The sequence below is a fragment of the Rhipicephalus microplus genome, chromosome 7 (assembly GCF_043290135.1).
Source record: "Rhipicephalus microplus isolate Deutch F79 chromosome 7, USDA_Rmic, whole genome shotgun sequence".
Classification (NCBI taxonomy): Eukaryota; Metazoa; Arthropoda; class Arachnida; order Ixodida; family Ixodidae; genus Rhipicephalus; species Rhipicephalus microplus.
This window is the reverse complement of record NC_134706.1, coordinates 158,862,803-158,878,695: the sequence shown is the minus strand read 5'-3', so window position 1 is coordinate 158,878,695 and position 15,893 is coordinate 158,862,803. Positions and strand designations below refer to the sequence as shown.

General features: G+C 45.5%; 1 protein-coding gene across 4 annotated transcripts in view; it reads left to right on the top strand.

Moving 5' to 3' along the window:
* Positions 1-15,893, top strand: part of LOC119179522 (manganese-dependent ADP-ribose/CDP-alcohol diphosphatase) — a 120,009-nt gene that overhangs the window by 14,939 nt on the left and 89,177 nt on the right. Inside the window, exon 1 of one of the 4 annotated variants that reach the window (XM_075869865.1) lies at positions 7-1,362. The exons of the other annotated variants lie outside the window; for them this stretch is intronic. Within the exon in view, the coding sequence (XP_075725980.1) occupies positions 1,351-1,362 (12 nt within the window). The 5' untranslated portion in view covers positions 7-1,350. Of the gene's footprint in view, positions 1-6; positions 1,363-15,893 lie in introns of those variants that run through there. 4 annotated transcript variants of the gene reach the window in all.

Below are 15,893 nucleotides of genomic sequence, written 5' to 3'. Positions count from 1 at the left end.
TATTGCTTTTTTGTACAGGACAAGGGGTGGTGATATTTGAGCATATTAGCTTGGGCACCTTTTGACAGGTTCACAGTAACATCACCAGCAACAGGTGATTGATGTTGAGGTTGCAGCTTGAAGAATAGCAAAGTCCAAGTTTGGCATCAACTCACTCAAGAATGTTAAACTTACCATCAGTAACGTTTGTTCAAATTGGTTTAGAACATTCATTCCTCTTCTATTGCATACAGTTCAAGTTCCAGATCTGCTGATTTACTATGCAACTTTCTCAGTGTAGTAAAAAAAAGAGAATCTTGCTCACGAAATGCACCTCCAGTTATAATACGAGTTCACCCATGTTCATTCATTATGTGTTTGGACGTCTGACTGTTCTGATCAATTTTCTTGTATAATATAATTTTTTTAATTTAGTTTTAAGAATTGCAGTGAATGTATTATCTCCTAATGTACTATTGATATTTTATGATCTTTTATTGGTGCAGCATAGCCTCACTTGCCCTTGCGCATTAAAGCAGTCTTAACTAATACTGAGTGGTCTCTCCTGTCTGCACCAAAGTGTGAGGAACAAAGTAGTACATCTTCATACTTTTCTCGAGGGGCTTGTAAGATGTGTGCTAGCGTTTCATCCCGCCTCCTCTACTAGAGGAAATTTTGAGCCACCTTATCTATAACTCTTATCAGTTGCCCTTTGGAGGTGTCGCCTTGCCAGCGCCTTTCCTGTCGTTTTCGTGGGTGTGTCTGCAACGATTTCCCAGATATCATTTCCAAAAGAAGACGCGATAAGGAAGCCGGCAGCTGTCCCACTTTTTGGAGCTCCCCGCGTGGTGCGACTGCGAACACACCAAAAGCAACGCTGATAAGCGAGCGGGGATCCTTTCGCGGATGTGCTGCGTCGGTTGGCGGTTGCACGTGCCAAGGAGTGCGATCAGCTGATTGTGGCCACCTGCAAACAAACGTGAAGGGTTCTCCAGGCTTGCTCAGGCTGCCTAAAAAAACATTCAGGTCTTGTGGGTGTTTTCTTGTTTTGTTTTTGAAAAGACCAAACACCCAAATGGATATGAGTGCTCCATTGTTTCTAGCAGTTGGGAGTGTTCACAGCTAAAGAAAGCTAATCGAGGCATTGGGAGGGAGATTTGTTTTGGCAGTGAAGCTCGCTTCCTTGAGGCTCAGTAACAAGTGGTCTAGTTTCACATAATATGTGCAGAAACGAAACTGTTCCTATTATTTAAATGAAGTGCTCCTCAATGGCATCTGAAGACTGCGAGTCATTAACCAAACTTTGCAGTAAAGTCTGTTGAGGCAATTATCACTGTAGCGAAATCAAGGAATACAACAAAACTTCATGCAATGGAGGAGTGTGTGAGTATTTTTCCTTTTTTCTTCTCATTGATGCTTTAAATTACTTGGATAGAGCAGACTTTCAGTTGACGACTGGAGATTAAAAAAAAAAAAAAACAGCAGACACTCCTGCTTGCTACTTCATATCTGCCAGGTCTCCCGATTTGCCCGGGAGACTCCCGAATTTCGACCGCTTTGTACGATTGTACGACCGAGAAAGAAATCTTCCGGAAGTGCCCGCGTGTTTGTCCTAAAGTGGGCTCCTGTTTGGCAACCTAGCATCAATGCACCCGCGCTACAGTGGTTAGGAGAAGTGTAATTACCACCAAGCGGCGTTTATGGGAAGGGCTGACGCCGCTTAGCTATGCATCCGCTAGGGGGCACTCGCTGTCGAATACACGTCAAGTTCGCGTGCATTTGTCCGGTCAGGAGCAATCAGTTGAGCTTCGATCTGCCCGTAAAGTGCTTAATACGTGTGAAATTCTTTGTCGACACAGTTAACTGCCTTCGCAGTGCTTTGTAAGCATCCTAGAAGAGTTTGCACTTGGATGTGGGGCAATTCGATGGCCAGGCTTGTAAAATGTGCCGGCGACAAAGCCACTGTTTTGTTCCTGGCTGCGTGACTGGTTACAAATCCTGCAAGCAAAAACTTTCACTGTTCGGCGTACATAAAGAGGAGGAGCTGTTTCTGAAGTGGCTGCGGAACATACCCAGAGCTGACAAGCCGCTGGAGAGAAATGCAGCAGTATGTGAGTTGCATTTTGATCCGCAGTTTGCGTCATGGCATTTCGAGCATGTAATACAAGGCGAATCGGTGCGCATTAGTCAGACCAGGCTGGTTCTCCTGCCAAACGCTGTGCCGACTATATTTTCCGATTTGCCCAAATACCTCTCGAAGCCAGTTCCGAAGAAAAGAAGTGCACGGGAGAAGCCAGCGTCACTGCCCTCGTGGCCTAAAAGAAGACGTCACATGGATGGAACGTGTTGCCCAAATTCTGAAGTTGTTGATGCTGAAGAAGTATGTGCTACTGTTGATGCTCCAGCTGCACATGTTCGAGAAGTCTTGAATGTGCCACTTCCAGCCAACCAGTGGGCGAAGCACGTGTTCAGTGAAAATACCCTTCACATGGCCTACAGCGTGTGTTTACCTGGAAAAGACATGAGCGAGCTGTGCTGAGACATGTGCTGAAAATGGTGGTGTTTAGATGCATCGAAAGTGTGATAAAACATGATGTGTTTGTGCGGGGTGTCGAGGTCACGCTTGATGTGCCAGGAGATCCAGCATCTATTTTGCAAGAGGTCGACAGCCTGCGTGCTTGCACTGGAGTAGGACTGAGTGTGGAGTTTCCGCTAGCGTGCTCCAACGCAAATTCAAAGCAATGGAATGGTACTCTGTACTACATTAGGTGTAAAAGTGTATCAAGCCAGCATGAAAAATGGTGCGTGTCGTGCAAGTATCTGAGGAGACTCCTAATTAACCAAAGGTGCCGAGCGAAGCAAATGAAGAATACTAGAAGAAATACCTCATCAAAGCTGAGAGTGAAGACTCGGGCAGTGCGAGGCCTTAGAACCAAGGTGAAGTCGCTAGAGTAAGTGATCTCCCAAATGAAGGAAGAAAATTAGGCAATTGAAGAAGCCACCCTCCTGAAGAAAATCGGTCAGCTTCCACCTAAGCAGAAGGTTGCCATTATTCAGTGTTTTGTGGCTGCGAAACGAAAATCTCCAAAGAGGATGCGGTATAACTCTGAATGGCTCCTTGAATTCATCATTATGCGCATAAAGAGCACACAGCTGTATGAGCATATACGTAGAGAAACAATTTTTGCTCTACGAAGTCGTAGCTGCCTCAAAAAGTACATGAAGCAGTACGAGAGCATGTTTGGTTTTAATCGCAATGTGCTTTCAGGAATGGCCAAAAAAACAAAAAATGACTGAATTTGAGTGTCACGGTGAACTCGTCATCGATAAGATGAAGTTGGCTGAGAATTTTGCTGTGAAAGGTGGCTTGGGTAAAATTGACTGCTTCGTCGACCTGAGTCCTTTCAATCCTGAGCCCGAAAAAACGGTTACATGCGACCACGGTTTGGTGATCCTTTTCCAGCCACTTTCAGGGTCGTGGCACCAGATTCTTGGTGTATTTGCATCCCGGGGAAGTGCGAAGGCACCACTGTTTTAATAATGAAATTGCAAAGAAACAGTAAGGAACTCAAGAACTTGTTCTTGAGTGAGTTGGTGCCCGAGTTTGCTAAACATGTGTGTTCTTGTCTTTTTTTTTGTGTTTTTAGCTTTGCACTAAAATTAACAAGTTTGGCAAGTAGTAAGAAGGTAGTTTTTGCAGTGTTGCTATACATCTTAGTCACAGTGCATGCCGTAAAGAAAAGGACATGGGAGTCTGGAGGTTTGTGTTACACTGGGTTCACAAAAGAAAGGAGGGGAAAAACAAAATTGTTTAAGCAATCAGCGACTTCTTTTACCCTACGACTCAACTATAGATGTGTTAGTTACTTGTGGAAAGTGCCAGCTCAAGTAAAAACTAATGATGCTAACGCAAAATTCATAAAAAACCATGGCTACCATGGCTATGCCAGCAGCGCGCCGACGTGAAAGCGGGTGCACGTGCCACCTAGGCCGTGAATCACCGCAACGCATGCAGGCGACAGCTCCCTATCACACTTCTTCTTCTAGCCACTGTACCCGCGCGGAGTGCCGATTTTCATCGTCATCGTTGAAGAGCTTGAATGTGCCTAGTCGACAAAGCGGAACAGTCGTAAAAGCGAGCGAGCCTGCCGGTACTTCTCCGAGTATGTGAATGCAGCGCCGCCACTCTATGAGCGGTGAGGTGCAACGCAGGTGTGGCAGCGCTAGCGTCGGATTCTACTGCATTCTCCACGCTGATGTCGCTGAGTGATAGCACTGACACCGCTGACACACCGACTTGCCGTTCTTTCTCTGAGCATGTGCTTGTGTTCTTGTGTCGCGAGCGCTGTTAGCGTGGCTAGCGCCATGTTGTGTTGCTGTCAGCCATGGCACTCGGCAAAGAGTGAAAAAAATATCTTCAGGTGTTCTTGAAGCAGTATACGGCAGAGTTCGCTTGTGTTACTGTCTCATAAAAAGGTGAGCACCATGCGTTCTGCACCTTAAGTAAGTGCGACACCAGTATATCCCATGGCGGCAGGGCTGACGTGGTTGCGCACGTTTCGTCCAAGAAGCACACCAACAACGTTCAGTGCCAGGAGAAACAGTATCGAATGCAACAATTTTTCGGTAAGCAAGACTGCGACAATGAAGGGATACGTGCGGAATGCTTGTTTGCCGTCTTTCTGCTTGAGCACAGCATTTTGCTGAGTGTCTTCGACCACGTGGGACACTTCTTGCGAGATATGTTTTCAAAATGCGATGTTGCGAAGTGCTACGGCTGTGCTAGAACTGAGACGACAATGATTGTCGGCAAAATGGCAGGCCATGCACAAGAGTATGGGGTGAGTGCCTTGAAAAGATGAGTTTTTGCGGTTGCCACTGACGGCTCGTACGACAGCCAAGCACAGCTGTACCCCATCTTCGCCACCTTTTCTGCAGAAGAATCGAGCCTTATCGAAAGCAGACTGCTTTTTTAAGCACCCTGGAAGGCCCTTCAACAGGGTGCAACATCACCAAGTTAATTATGGACAGTTTTGCATTATTGAATGTGCCATTGTCTAATTGCATAGCTTTTTGCTCTGAAAATGCCAACGTGATGATGGGCAAGAAGAATGGCGTAGCGGCAACGCTAACCGAGGTTCATGAAAGCATTGTAAGAATTGGATGACCATGCCATTTAATAAACATTGCGGCTGAAAAGGCAGCTTCTTGTCTCCACGCGTCGTCGCTGCCCATCCACCTCTTAACGAAAAAGCAAGCAGTGCTACATTACAAATCGTTCTGTCCTGAGATAATCCCCCATGACCTACACAAATGAGTACATTGCACCTTCATCCTTCATTTCCGCCTTTGCCACTTTGAAATTTCATCGCGCATATCTGCTGCTGAACAAGATCAAGGCATAAGTTCGTGTTGATGAATCCTAATGCGGCCTCTTCTCGATGACAGTCCACATGCAGCGACTAAATTTTCAGTATTACGTTCATGCACACGTACATGCGACTATGTTTATGACAAAATAAACAGTAACATGGAAACAGGGAGGCGCCATCGAAAAACGCGCCGCTGCGTGAGGAGCTTGCTGTGCTCGCGTGAGAACTGAGCGCAAACATCAGCATTTGTTGATTAGGCAGCGTTCATCCATCTCTATTCAATAACTCGGGGCTGGTGTATGTATAAATTGGATGAACCATGCAACTTACCTCTGCAACGATGATCACTCTATGGTCGCGAAGCTCTCTAGCCAGCAGGCCTTTTTTTTTTTTTTCATTCGCTGGTGAAGTATAGTTGTGCGCTTCTACTGATATCAAGCCTTCAATTCGCCGAAGTAACAAAATTGGTGCTAAAAACCAAATAGTTCACTATGTCAGCGTGCGAAACCTCTGCCATCGCAGAGATGCTTTATGTGGTGTTCGTTCCGGGTCGGAGTACGTACGGATTTACTCCGTCGCACAGGTGCACCTTCTTGTAGGGAGAATGCGCTTCTCCTTACAACTCTGAGTAGTACGTCGCATTTAACGGCTGCCTTGTGCCAACGGGCGGCATGATGCAAAAAAAAAAAACATTGCGAGGAAGATAGCTACAGTGGCAGTGCGGTTCTCTCGTACTGAAAACTGCAATCATACAGCTCGTTCACACAGCCGGTATGAGCGGCGGCTCATAAAGATGGTTGCTGCAATAGGACCGCAACAACTGTGACGCCACGTGCAAGCTATGTATATCAGTGGGCACTGCTCTTGAGTTTTTTCCTTCAAGAAGTGAAAAGAGATGCCAGTACAGGTCCCCAATTTCTGACCTACTAAGACATTCTCAAAATGCCAGCGCAAACTGAAGACACTGTGCAGTACTAGTTCAGACAGAAGAGAAAAAGGTCTGTTGAATCAACGCCTGTGCCTGTGAAAAAAAGTTAAGGCTACTGATGTGTGCAAGACTGGATCAGCTTGCATAGCACGTGAGGAACGACTGTTAGTGTTTTTGAGCTCGGGGCTTAGCAAAGCTTGGTGTCTGTTTTTAAGTAACACTATTCCTACTTTTGAAACAGTCAACTGGCGCCTGCAAGCACAGGCACCCCTAATACACAAGCTACAGCCTACCACCTTGCTAGCTTGCCACTAGAAAGACCAAAGGCAGCGTTTTCCAAAGTTGTTGCGGCTAACCAGAATTCCATCTCGTGGAGATTCTCGCCCGCAACCATACCACTATCTCCAGAGTGGTGCATGAAAAGACCGACTGTGCACCTTGAAGTGCCGGGGATATCTAAAAAGGCAAGCCTGTCATCTGCAGCCCTCAAGCAGATCTCACTGGACCTTTTGCATTTGTCGTATGCTAACCGAATTCATGTATACACGGGGACGGTTCGGTCTCGGAAAGTTCGACAGGTGCCTTTGTCATACCATCTCGATCAATCGCCGTCAAATTCAAGACATCACACGTCACGACATCTACGGGATCCGAGCTCGCCGCTCTTCGAGCCGCTGTGGAGTTTGTTACGCAAGAATCCCCTAGTAGATGAGCCATTTTCTGCGACTCCAAGGCAGCCCTTCAATGCGTGCGAAATCTACGACGTGGAAACTACCACCAGATGGTGTATCGTATTAATGGAATTTGTCATCGCACTGCTGATCAAGGACACGACATTGTTTTACAATGGTTGCCGGGCCACTGTGGCATCAGTGGTAACCACCTCGCCGACGACGCTGAATACCCTTGTCAAGACTAGACGCAGCTAGAGAACTTCGTCACATCGCACATAATGCCACGCTTGCGCACTGGAATTCTCCACCTAACTCCAATCATCGCCCTAGGAATCTTAAGTCATTACTCCAGAAGCAACTGCCATCCAAGATTTCTCGACGTGACGCTACAATGCTGTGCCGGCTGTGGACTGTGGTAGCGTTTACCAAGTCATTCAGCCATCGCATTGGCATGGCGGATTCATCCATGTGTGAAAGCTGCAACTCTATAGAGACTATTGAACATCTCTTGTGCCACTGTGCCTTGAATAGACTCGATGACCGGCCATTTAATGAAGCAAAGATCTTAGGAGCCTGGTCACGCAGCACATCAGCACAGAAAGCCACACGAGCCCTCCTGAGATACTTGACAGCAACTTCATTGAGGGACCGCCTGTGAAACTCGGCATTAAGTGTGTGATGTGACATGTGTCTATCCTTCTCTCTCTCTTTTACTCCCCTCTCCCCCTCCCCATGTGTAGGGTAGCAAACTGGACGCATAGTCTAGTTAACCTCCCTACCTTTCCTACATTCCTTCTCTCGTATACTTCTAAACCTTCTTGAGGACATTCTTTCAAGATTTGTGAAGCCAGCACTGCTAAAGCAGCACAAGGACATCTGTTTGAAAGACTACCACAGCACAAGTGTGCAAAAAGATGACCGAAAATTGATAATTAGACACAAAGCTAAGTCTGTTGTTGAAAAGCTGAAGCCATGTGCCAAAAAGGAATTTTTTGAGGCTGTTAGAAGGTACATGGTTGCTGCGTGCAACTACATGCGCCTCAAATTTCCTTTTAAAAATGAGGCTTTGATCAATGCACGCGTTGGGGATATTGAAGCTATTGATAAGATGTCATGTAAGATTGTCCGTTTCTTTGTTGAGCGGTTTCCAGCGTTATTGCCACAGAAAGAGCAAGAGACCAGAGATCAAGCTATTAATGCACTGGAAATGGAATTTTTGAAGATGCAGTCTTTCAAAATTCCTACAAATATACTGGAAGAGGAACGGGCCGATGTGCAGTGGAGAACAATCTCGCTGCTGAAGGCGAAGATGGCTTCTGAAATTCAGTCGCATTTCGCAAGTGATGCTGGGAATCCTTTCAGTACTGCACAGCGATGCTGAATGTGAGCGGCAGTTCAGCATTGTGAGGAAGGCTCGAACAGAGTTCCGCGCTTCTATGGCAGAAAAGACACTTGGGCAACTACTTCAGGCCAAATGTCATAGCCGCGGATCATGTTATTCACAGGTATATTCCGAGGAGTTTTTGAAGAGGGCCAAATCAGCCACAACAAAAATTGGGCAGTTATGTAACTAGGATTTACACAGCTTGCACTGTTCTTCGAGTGATAGCTTGGACTAGCATGGTGCTAAGGTGGGTCTCCACGTGCAGTTTCTCCATGTAAAAAACATTCTTTTGGCAAAGTGTTGGAGTGGCAGCGGTGAACATTGTTATGCCGGACAGCGCTCGAAGGACTTCTCGAAAAATGTGGCTTCAGCCACGTCAATGATTTGGTGGTGGTGACCACAGCGGGGTAGGTTGTCTGCGGTTTACAAAAACTCTATCATTATCGTGCTATAATAACTCTATAATATTTCAATCGAAAGAAAAAGCGTGTGAGATATTCCATCTCCCCGTGACCCCCTGCCCCTGGTTGCATCTTCAAAATGCCTGCGCTGCAAACTTGGCAGATGTGTTACTTGCTTGTCTGATGGCTGTGGACATTGTAGTTTTCTTCAAGAGTGCACATGTGTATGATCATTTTTTTTACGACAGACACACGACATCATAACTCTCAAATAATGGTTAAACAATACCAGTGTGCGCTGTGTGAGTCATCATGCATAGTGACAAGTTGTTTACAAAAATATGTGCGCACCAGTCCCCCCCTTCCATCCCCGCTATTGTTCTGTCATGGCAGCTGGCACTTTGAGATGCTACGCAAAAGCAAAGTGCTACGCATCGGCCTGGGTTGAAAGGAATTTCATTTAACAATGCTTTGTTGGGGCACAATAGACCAAACGTTATGCTTTTCAATGTTTCATGCCATAAAAAAATGCACAGTTTCTTTCCTTAGACAAGTGTATTGGGCCATGTAGTGGTGTCTTGTGAAATCAAAAATGATTGCTCAAAAGCTGGCTTTTTGTGCAGTGCTGTGCATAATTTCAAATACTGCTGTGTGTGGGATCTGTATCTTTTGCTTTTCCTTTTCTTTGTCTGAAGTGGCTAAGCAAGCCTGGCAAAAGGTTTGGTAGAATGATGAACTCTAAAAGACGTGTATCAAAACATGAGTGAGGAGGAAACAGTGGTGAACTGGGAAGGTATTTTTTGTTATGCTGTTAGGATAAGAACACAGGTCTGTGCAGGTTTCGAAATACGACATACGAAACTATTTTATGCACTTCAAAACCGTGCAGAAATGTCAGTTTCTAAAAACCGTGAGCAAATTAAATCGAGCAGTTATGTAGAGAAGGGTACAGCCAAAACTGAGTGCATAATTTTTTTTCATCAAATCAAAATGGACAAGGACTTGGAAAGATCAAACATGCATAAGTGCAAATTTTTGGACTGTGAGCATTTTACTATCGTGTCTATTCGAATTATTCAAAGTACGAGCCAGACACTTTAAACAAGGGACACGAGGCATTGACTAAGGTGGAAGCCACCTCCCGTCAAGTAGTAAATTTTTTTGTGGTGTGTGATAACTCTTCTCACGGTGTGCTTGCTCCCCATGTTTCCCAGATGTGATTTTCTGCCCGCATAGATGCGTTTCCTTGTTTCTTACTGCGAAGTTGCTTAAGGAGGCCATTAGTCTGTAAACTGCAAACTGAAAATGATCATCATTGTGAACTGGCTCATAGTTCTCTTCTTCGTCGTCTTCATCTTTACTCCCAAAATTCTTAAGGGCTCATATTTATTCTTTGTGAAACACAACGCGCCGAAGCTCCCATATAGTCGCCGAAATGTTTTTTTATGTATTTTTTACCTTGATTGGTGCTGTGTGATTTCGTCCATTAATTAAAAATGTTAGACAAGAAAGGCAAAGAACGCATACGGAATGTTATATGTACCAATTCTAAGTAAACTTGAAGAAAGTGAAGTGGACAAAGAAGATGACTTGCCACTGGCAAGAGTGAAACCTGCATCCTTCGAACAATGCATCCAATGCTCTGCCAATTAAGCTACAGCAGCGGCCATAACCCCTCCACTTTATGGGGTATATTTGTGCATTTAAACTTCGGAGTTTTAGTCAGCGCTGCTTGTAGCTATGACAGCGAAACACTCCTTTGTTTGGCTGTTTGGGGCCATCTAGTACGTGATCTTATTACGAGCTGGCAGCTGGCCAACGATCCCTCGCATACCACACTAAGGTATTCAAAAAACAAGCCTTTAAGATAGCTTACCTTTCATTCATTCATTCATAGCACGGGTCCCATTCTGGCAGGCTTCAGGTGGTATGCGAGGGATGCTCACTTGCCATAATAGGGCTGTTGGTGTTTCACTTGGTTAGCAACCTCTGCAATGCAGAGTAGTGTATAGTAGCACTCAAGCACTGGCAGTTTTTGTGGAAATGCATAAAGAATGTTGCATTGCTTCAACTGAGGATAGCCACAACTGCACTCAGAGTTGGAATTCTGGAGTATCGTAACTTTCGGTGAATTTTAGTTGATAATTTCAAGCAATGAAGCATGCCAACGTCATCCGTCTCTGCACGTGCAGTGTTTTGATGCTGTTATTTTGTGTGCTGATTGTGTTCACATCAAGTGGCACTGTGACACACTTCTAAAAACAGTAAGGGTACATTTGCCGTCTCTAGACAGTGCTACCATAATATGGAAGTTAAACATTCCACTGCATGCGGTAATATAGCAGCCCCTATAGTATACTTGCATGAAACCTCACTCACCGATTCTCTGCTGCCCCATCTATTACATCCGCTCATCCGGGATATCTTGCACTCACGTGTACATAGTTTAGAGACGCCAACCAGTGGGCCTCGGGTCATGCCTGCTCAATGTGACTTGGCTGTCATTTCATCTTGGCAAATATTGTTGTCGCATTCAGCTGCTTTACTGAAACCACTACCATGTTCCGAGGGTTGTTTAATGTGGCAGTTTTTATTGTCAATGCTGAAGAAATTTTTCTTCCGCCAAATACTTGCAGGCAGTACTTATGCATGTGCAATAAGTTGGCGATCAATGTTTTAATGGGAAAAAAAAAAGTTGCATGACTTATTTTGCATAATGTCAAAATTATTTATTGAAGTAGACTAAATTGGTCCACTCTGCAACATTAGCTCAGTGGAGTCAGCAGTGCTGTGAAATAATGTAATGTTACTTCTATGCTGCAAATCTTAGTGTGTAACATTCATTTTCTCTTCTCTACTTCACTTTTCTTTTCTTGGAAACTATTCTGGCTCTGATAAATTCAGTGATTTGCTCAACATAATAGCATTGTATTGTATGCTTAACTTTGTATATATATGGTGCAGAGGACTGAGGCACAAAAACCTATCATGAAGCAGGAAGAGCAGGAGAGAAGACAGAACAGCCCAAAACACGTCCTTTTGGAATTTGTATATATATACATATACACACGCACAAAAAGTGCACGTTGATAAAAAGAAAATAAAAAACGGTGAACTTTTCTGAAAACAGAAAACAGTAAGATTACAGATGGCACTGATCATGTACAGATAAATAATTTAAGGCACACTATAGGAGAGCAATCCAACTCAACTGTCACGCAAACATGTCGGACAAACAAGAAAAAAGGAAAGGCAAATCCCTGAGTTGCATTTGCATTCTCCTGATGACAGTAGCGATGCAGTGCCTTCCATTTTGGTTGTTGATATATATGTCGAAACACGAAAAAATGAGCCCTTAAGTATACACTTCTTACTCATAGTGCAGAACTGCAAGCGGTTCTGCACTATAAGCGGTAATCTTATAAGTGGTCTACACTGTGTGTGTGTGTATGTATGTGTGTGTGTATATATATATATATATATATATATATATATATATATATATATATATATAGACACACACACACACATACAAAGTACCTTATGTACACACTTCTTTCCTTATTCATTAACGAGGGTCTCGTCGTACTGCAGCAGACTTGGTGTCATTGAGTTGTATACGAGGGACTATTGGTCAGCTGCCCGCTCGTATTAAGTTCACTTGCTACGTGACGCCACACATGCGCATAAAAGAGTGTTTCACACTCGCCGCTTGGCTACAGAGGGCGCTGACTGACACTCCCACTTCTAAATTCACATATAAACCCAAAAAAGTGGGTGGAAAGAAGGCCGCTGTGATAGCTCAGTGGTTAGAGCATCGAATGCGTTATTCCAAGGTCGTATGTTCGACTCCTGCTCGTGGCTCGTTATTTTTTCACCCTCTTTTCTTTCTTCTTAATTACATCCCATTTGTTCTAATAACTTCCCCTATACATTCCTTGGCATTATTGTCTGTTAGCTCTCATTAATATTGTGTCAAAACACGGAAAGACGAGCCCTTATGTACACACTTCTTTCCCTTATTCATTAACGAGGGTCTTGTACTGGCAGACTGGGTGTCATTAGGTTGTAAACGAGGGACTATTGGTCAGCTGCCCGCTCGTAATAAGTTCACGTGCTACGTGACGCCACACATGCGCATAAAAGAGTGTTTCACACTCGCTGCTTGGCTACAGAGAGCACTGACTGACACTCCCACTTCTAAATTCTCATATAAACCCAAAAAAGTGGGTGGAGGGAAGGCCGCTGTGATAGCTCAGTGGTTAGAGCATCGAACGCGTTATTTGAAGGTCGTAGGTACGATTCATGCTCACGGCTGGTTGTTTTTTCACCCTCTTTTCTTTCTTCTTATTTACATTCCATTTGTTCTAATAACTTCCCCTATACATTCCTTGGCATTATTGTCTGTTAGCTCTCATTAATATTGTGTCAAAACACGGAAAGACGAGCCCTTATGTACACACTTCTTTCCCTTATTCATTAACGAGGGTCTCGTACTGGCAGACTTGGTGTCATTAGGTTGTATACGAGGGACTATTGGTCAGCTGCCCGCTCGTAATAAGTTCACGTGCTACGTGACGCTACACATGCTCATAAAAGAGTGTTTCACACTCGCCGCTTGGCTACAGAGGGCGGTGACTGACACTCCCACTTCTAAATTCACATATAAACCCAAAAAAGTGGGTGGAGAAAAGGCCGCTGTGATAGCTCAGTGGTTAGAGCATCGAACGCGTTATTCGAAGGTCGTAGGTTCGATTCCTGCTCACGGCTGGTTATTTTTCACCATCTTTTCTTTCTTCTTATTCACATTCCATTTGTTCTAATAACTTCCCCTATACATTTTTTGGCATTATTGTCTGTTAGGTCTCATTAATATTGTGTCAAAACACGGAAAAACGAGCCCTTATGTACACACTTCTTTCCCTTATATATACAAACACACACAGTGTAGACCACTTAAAACGTAACCGCTTATAACCGCTTATAGTGCAGAACCACTTGCAATGCGGTCTTTTTCTACTCCCGCATACCCTCCCATAGAACCCCATGTATACGCATGCCGCTTATTGTGCAGTCCCCCAAGATGAAAGACTGGTTATAATGCGATTGCCAAAAATTGTTTTGTTACAATGTTTGTTCAAATGCAGCGCCCCCACGCAGCGCTGATAGTCGTGTTGAGCTGTGCAAGCCTGGCACAGCGGCGGGGTGGCCGTTTTGAAAACAATAAACCACAGTTCGTTCTGGGCTAAGGGCTCAACATGTTCCCGTGTTCTTCGCGGGCCTGAAGGCTACTGTTCATGGTAGTCACTACCGCCTGGCCATCAGTTAATCTGCACATGTAACAACTGGCGACGAGGATGGGATCTCAATGCCGCTGTGCCAGGCTTGCACAGCTCAACACAACTATCAGCACCGCGTGGGAGCGCTGCATTTGAACCAACATTGTAACACTCCTCCCCTCTTAGGAGGAAGACTACGGGGAGTGCCTATTCACCGGTTTCCTAGTTCTTGTGCCATGTCGCAACTTCGGCTTGCTAGGCGTAGGCACGACAGAGTCACTGTTCACATGCACACCACTGTTGAGCGTAGTCCCATCACACCCCGTGGCACAGCTACTCCCAGAGAAGCTAGTTCCGGGTAGCTGTTCCTGATGAGGCACTTCTGGAACAGCTGGTGCATGATGAAGCGGCGGCTCCAACTGTGGTGGAGCTGCAGCGATAGCAGTTTCAGGAGAGGCCAATGTTTCTGTCTGCACAAGGCGCAAGTGGTCGCTGTGTCGGTTTCCCGAGGTGCCATCTTCTAAACGGACACTGGCTAATGATGGAGTGATGATGTCCACGACACTGGCAGGCACCCAGAGTGTGCCCCTGTGAAAGTTTCGCGCGTACACGTCATCACCTGGCTGCAGTAATGGAGCCTGCCGGGACCCTCTGTCAGCATACAACTTCTGCTTGAGTTGTTTTAGGAATACAGGTGCCTGCAGGCTTGGCCTGAGGACATCCAACGGAGTCCTGAACATTCTTCCTGTCAAGAGTTCACACGGTGGCCGACCTGTCACATCATGTGGTGTGGTCCTATAGTGGAAAAGAAACCTGGAGATCTGCGTTTGGAAGTTCCCAGAACCAGACTTCTTGAGTTTGTTCTTCACAGTTTGTACAACTCTTTCAGCTGCACCATTTAAGGCAGGGTGATACGGCGATACAAGCATGCGGCGTATTCCATTTCGAGTTAAGAACTCAAGGTACTGGGCACTGGTGAAGGCAGGACCGTTGTCTGAAACTATGACATCAGGCAGGCCATGCTGAGTGAATGCAATTCTCAATGCAGAAATGGTAGCTTCTGCAGATGTGAAAGACGCAGGAAAGACTTCTATCCACTTTGAGAACGCATCCACAATAACCAAGAATGTGTGACCTAGAAATGGTGCCCCAAAATCAATGTGAAGCCTTGACCAGGGTCGCTGTGGAAAAGGCCACGGCGTCTGCTGAACCGGCTGTGCAGCTCGATGTTGAGTCTGGCACGTAGCGCAGCTCTTCACGCTGTTGGCAATATCATTGTCAATGCCTGGCCACCAAACATGGCTCTTGGCAATCATCTTGCTCTTCTCGATACCCGGGTGGCTGGCATGAAGAACACCAAGAACTTGGGCCTGCAATGACTTTGGGATCACTACTCTTAGTCTCCATGAGGGTTGCCTACTCTGGAGATTGAGTTCTGAGCTTCTGGTATTTAAAGGGTTCCACTTTGGTTCTACTGGGAGGCTTTCTCCTTTCAGAACAGCAAGAACAACATGGCCCAGAAGTGGGTCATTTCGTGTGGCTTGGGCCATAACGCCTGGTGAAAGGAGTCTCGGATATGCCTCCTCTAGCAAGAAGATTTCAGCAGGTCGTGGTAATGCAGTTGGGAGAGGCAGTCTACTAAGAGCATCAGCGTGGCCGAGCTCTTTGCCAGGCTTGCATACAAGTTCGTACCTGTAAGCAGACAGCTTCAGAGCCCACCTGACCACTCGAGGCGAAGCTTGCACGGGAACGGGCTTGTTGGCACCCAGCAGTCCAAGAAGTGGCTTGTGGTCAGTGTGTGCTACGAATGAGATGCCCCACAAGTACTGGTAGAACCGATCCACACCAAACACTAAAGCGAGTGCCTCCTTGTTGA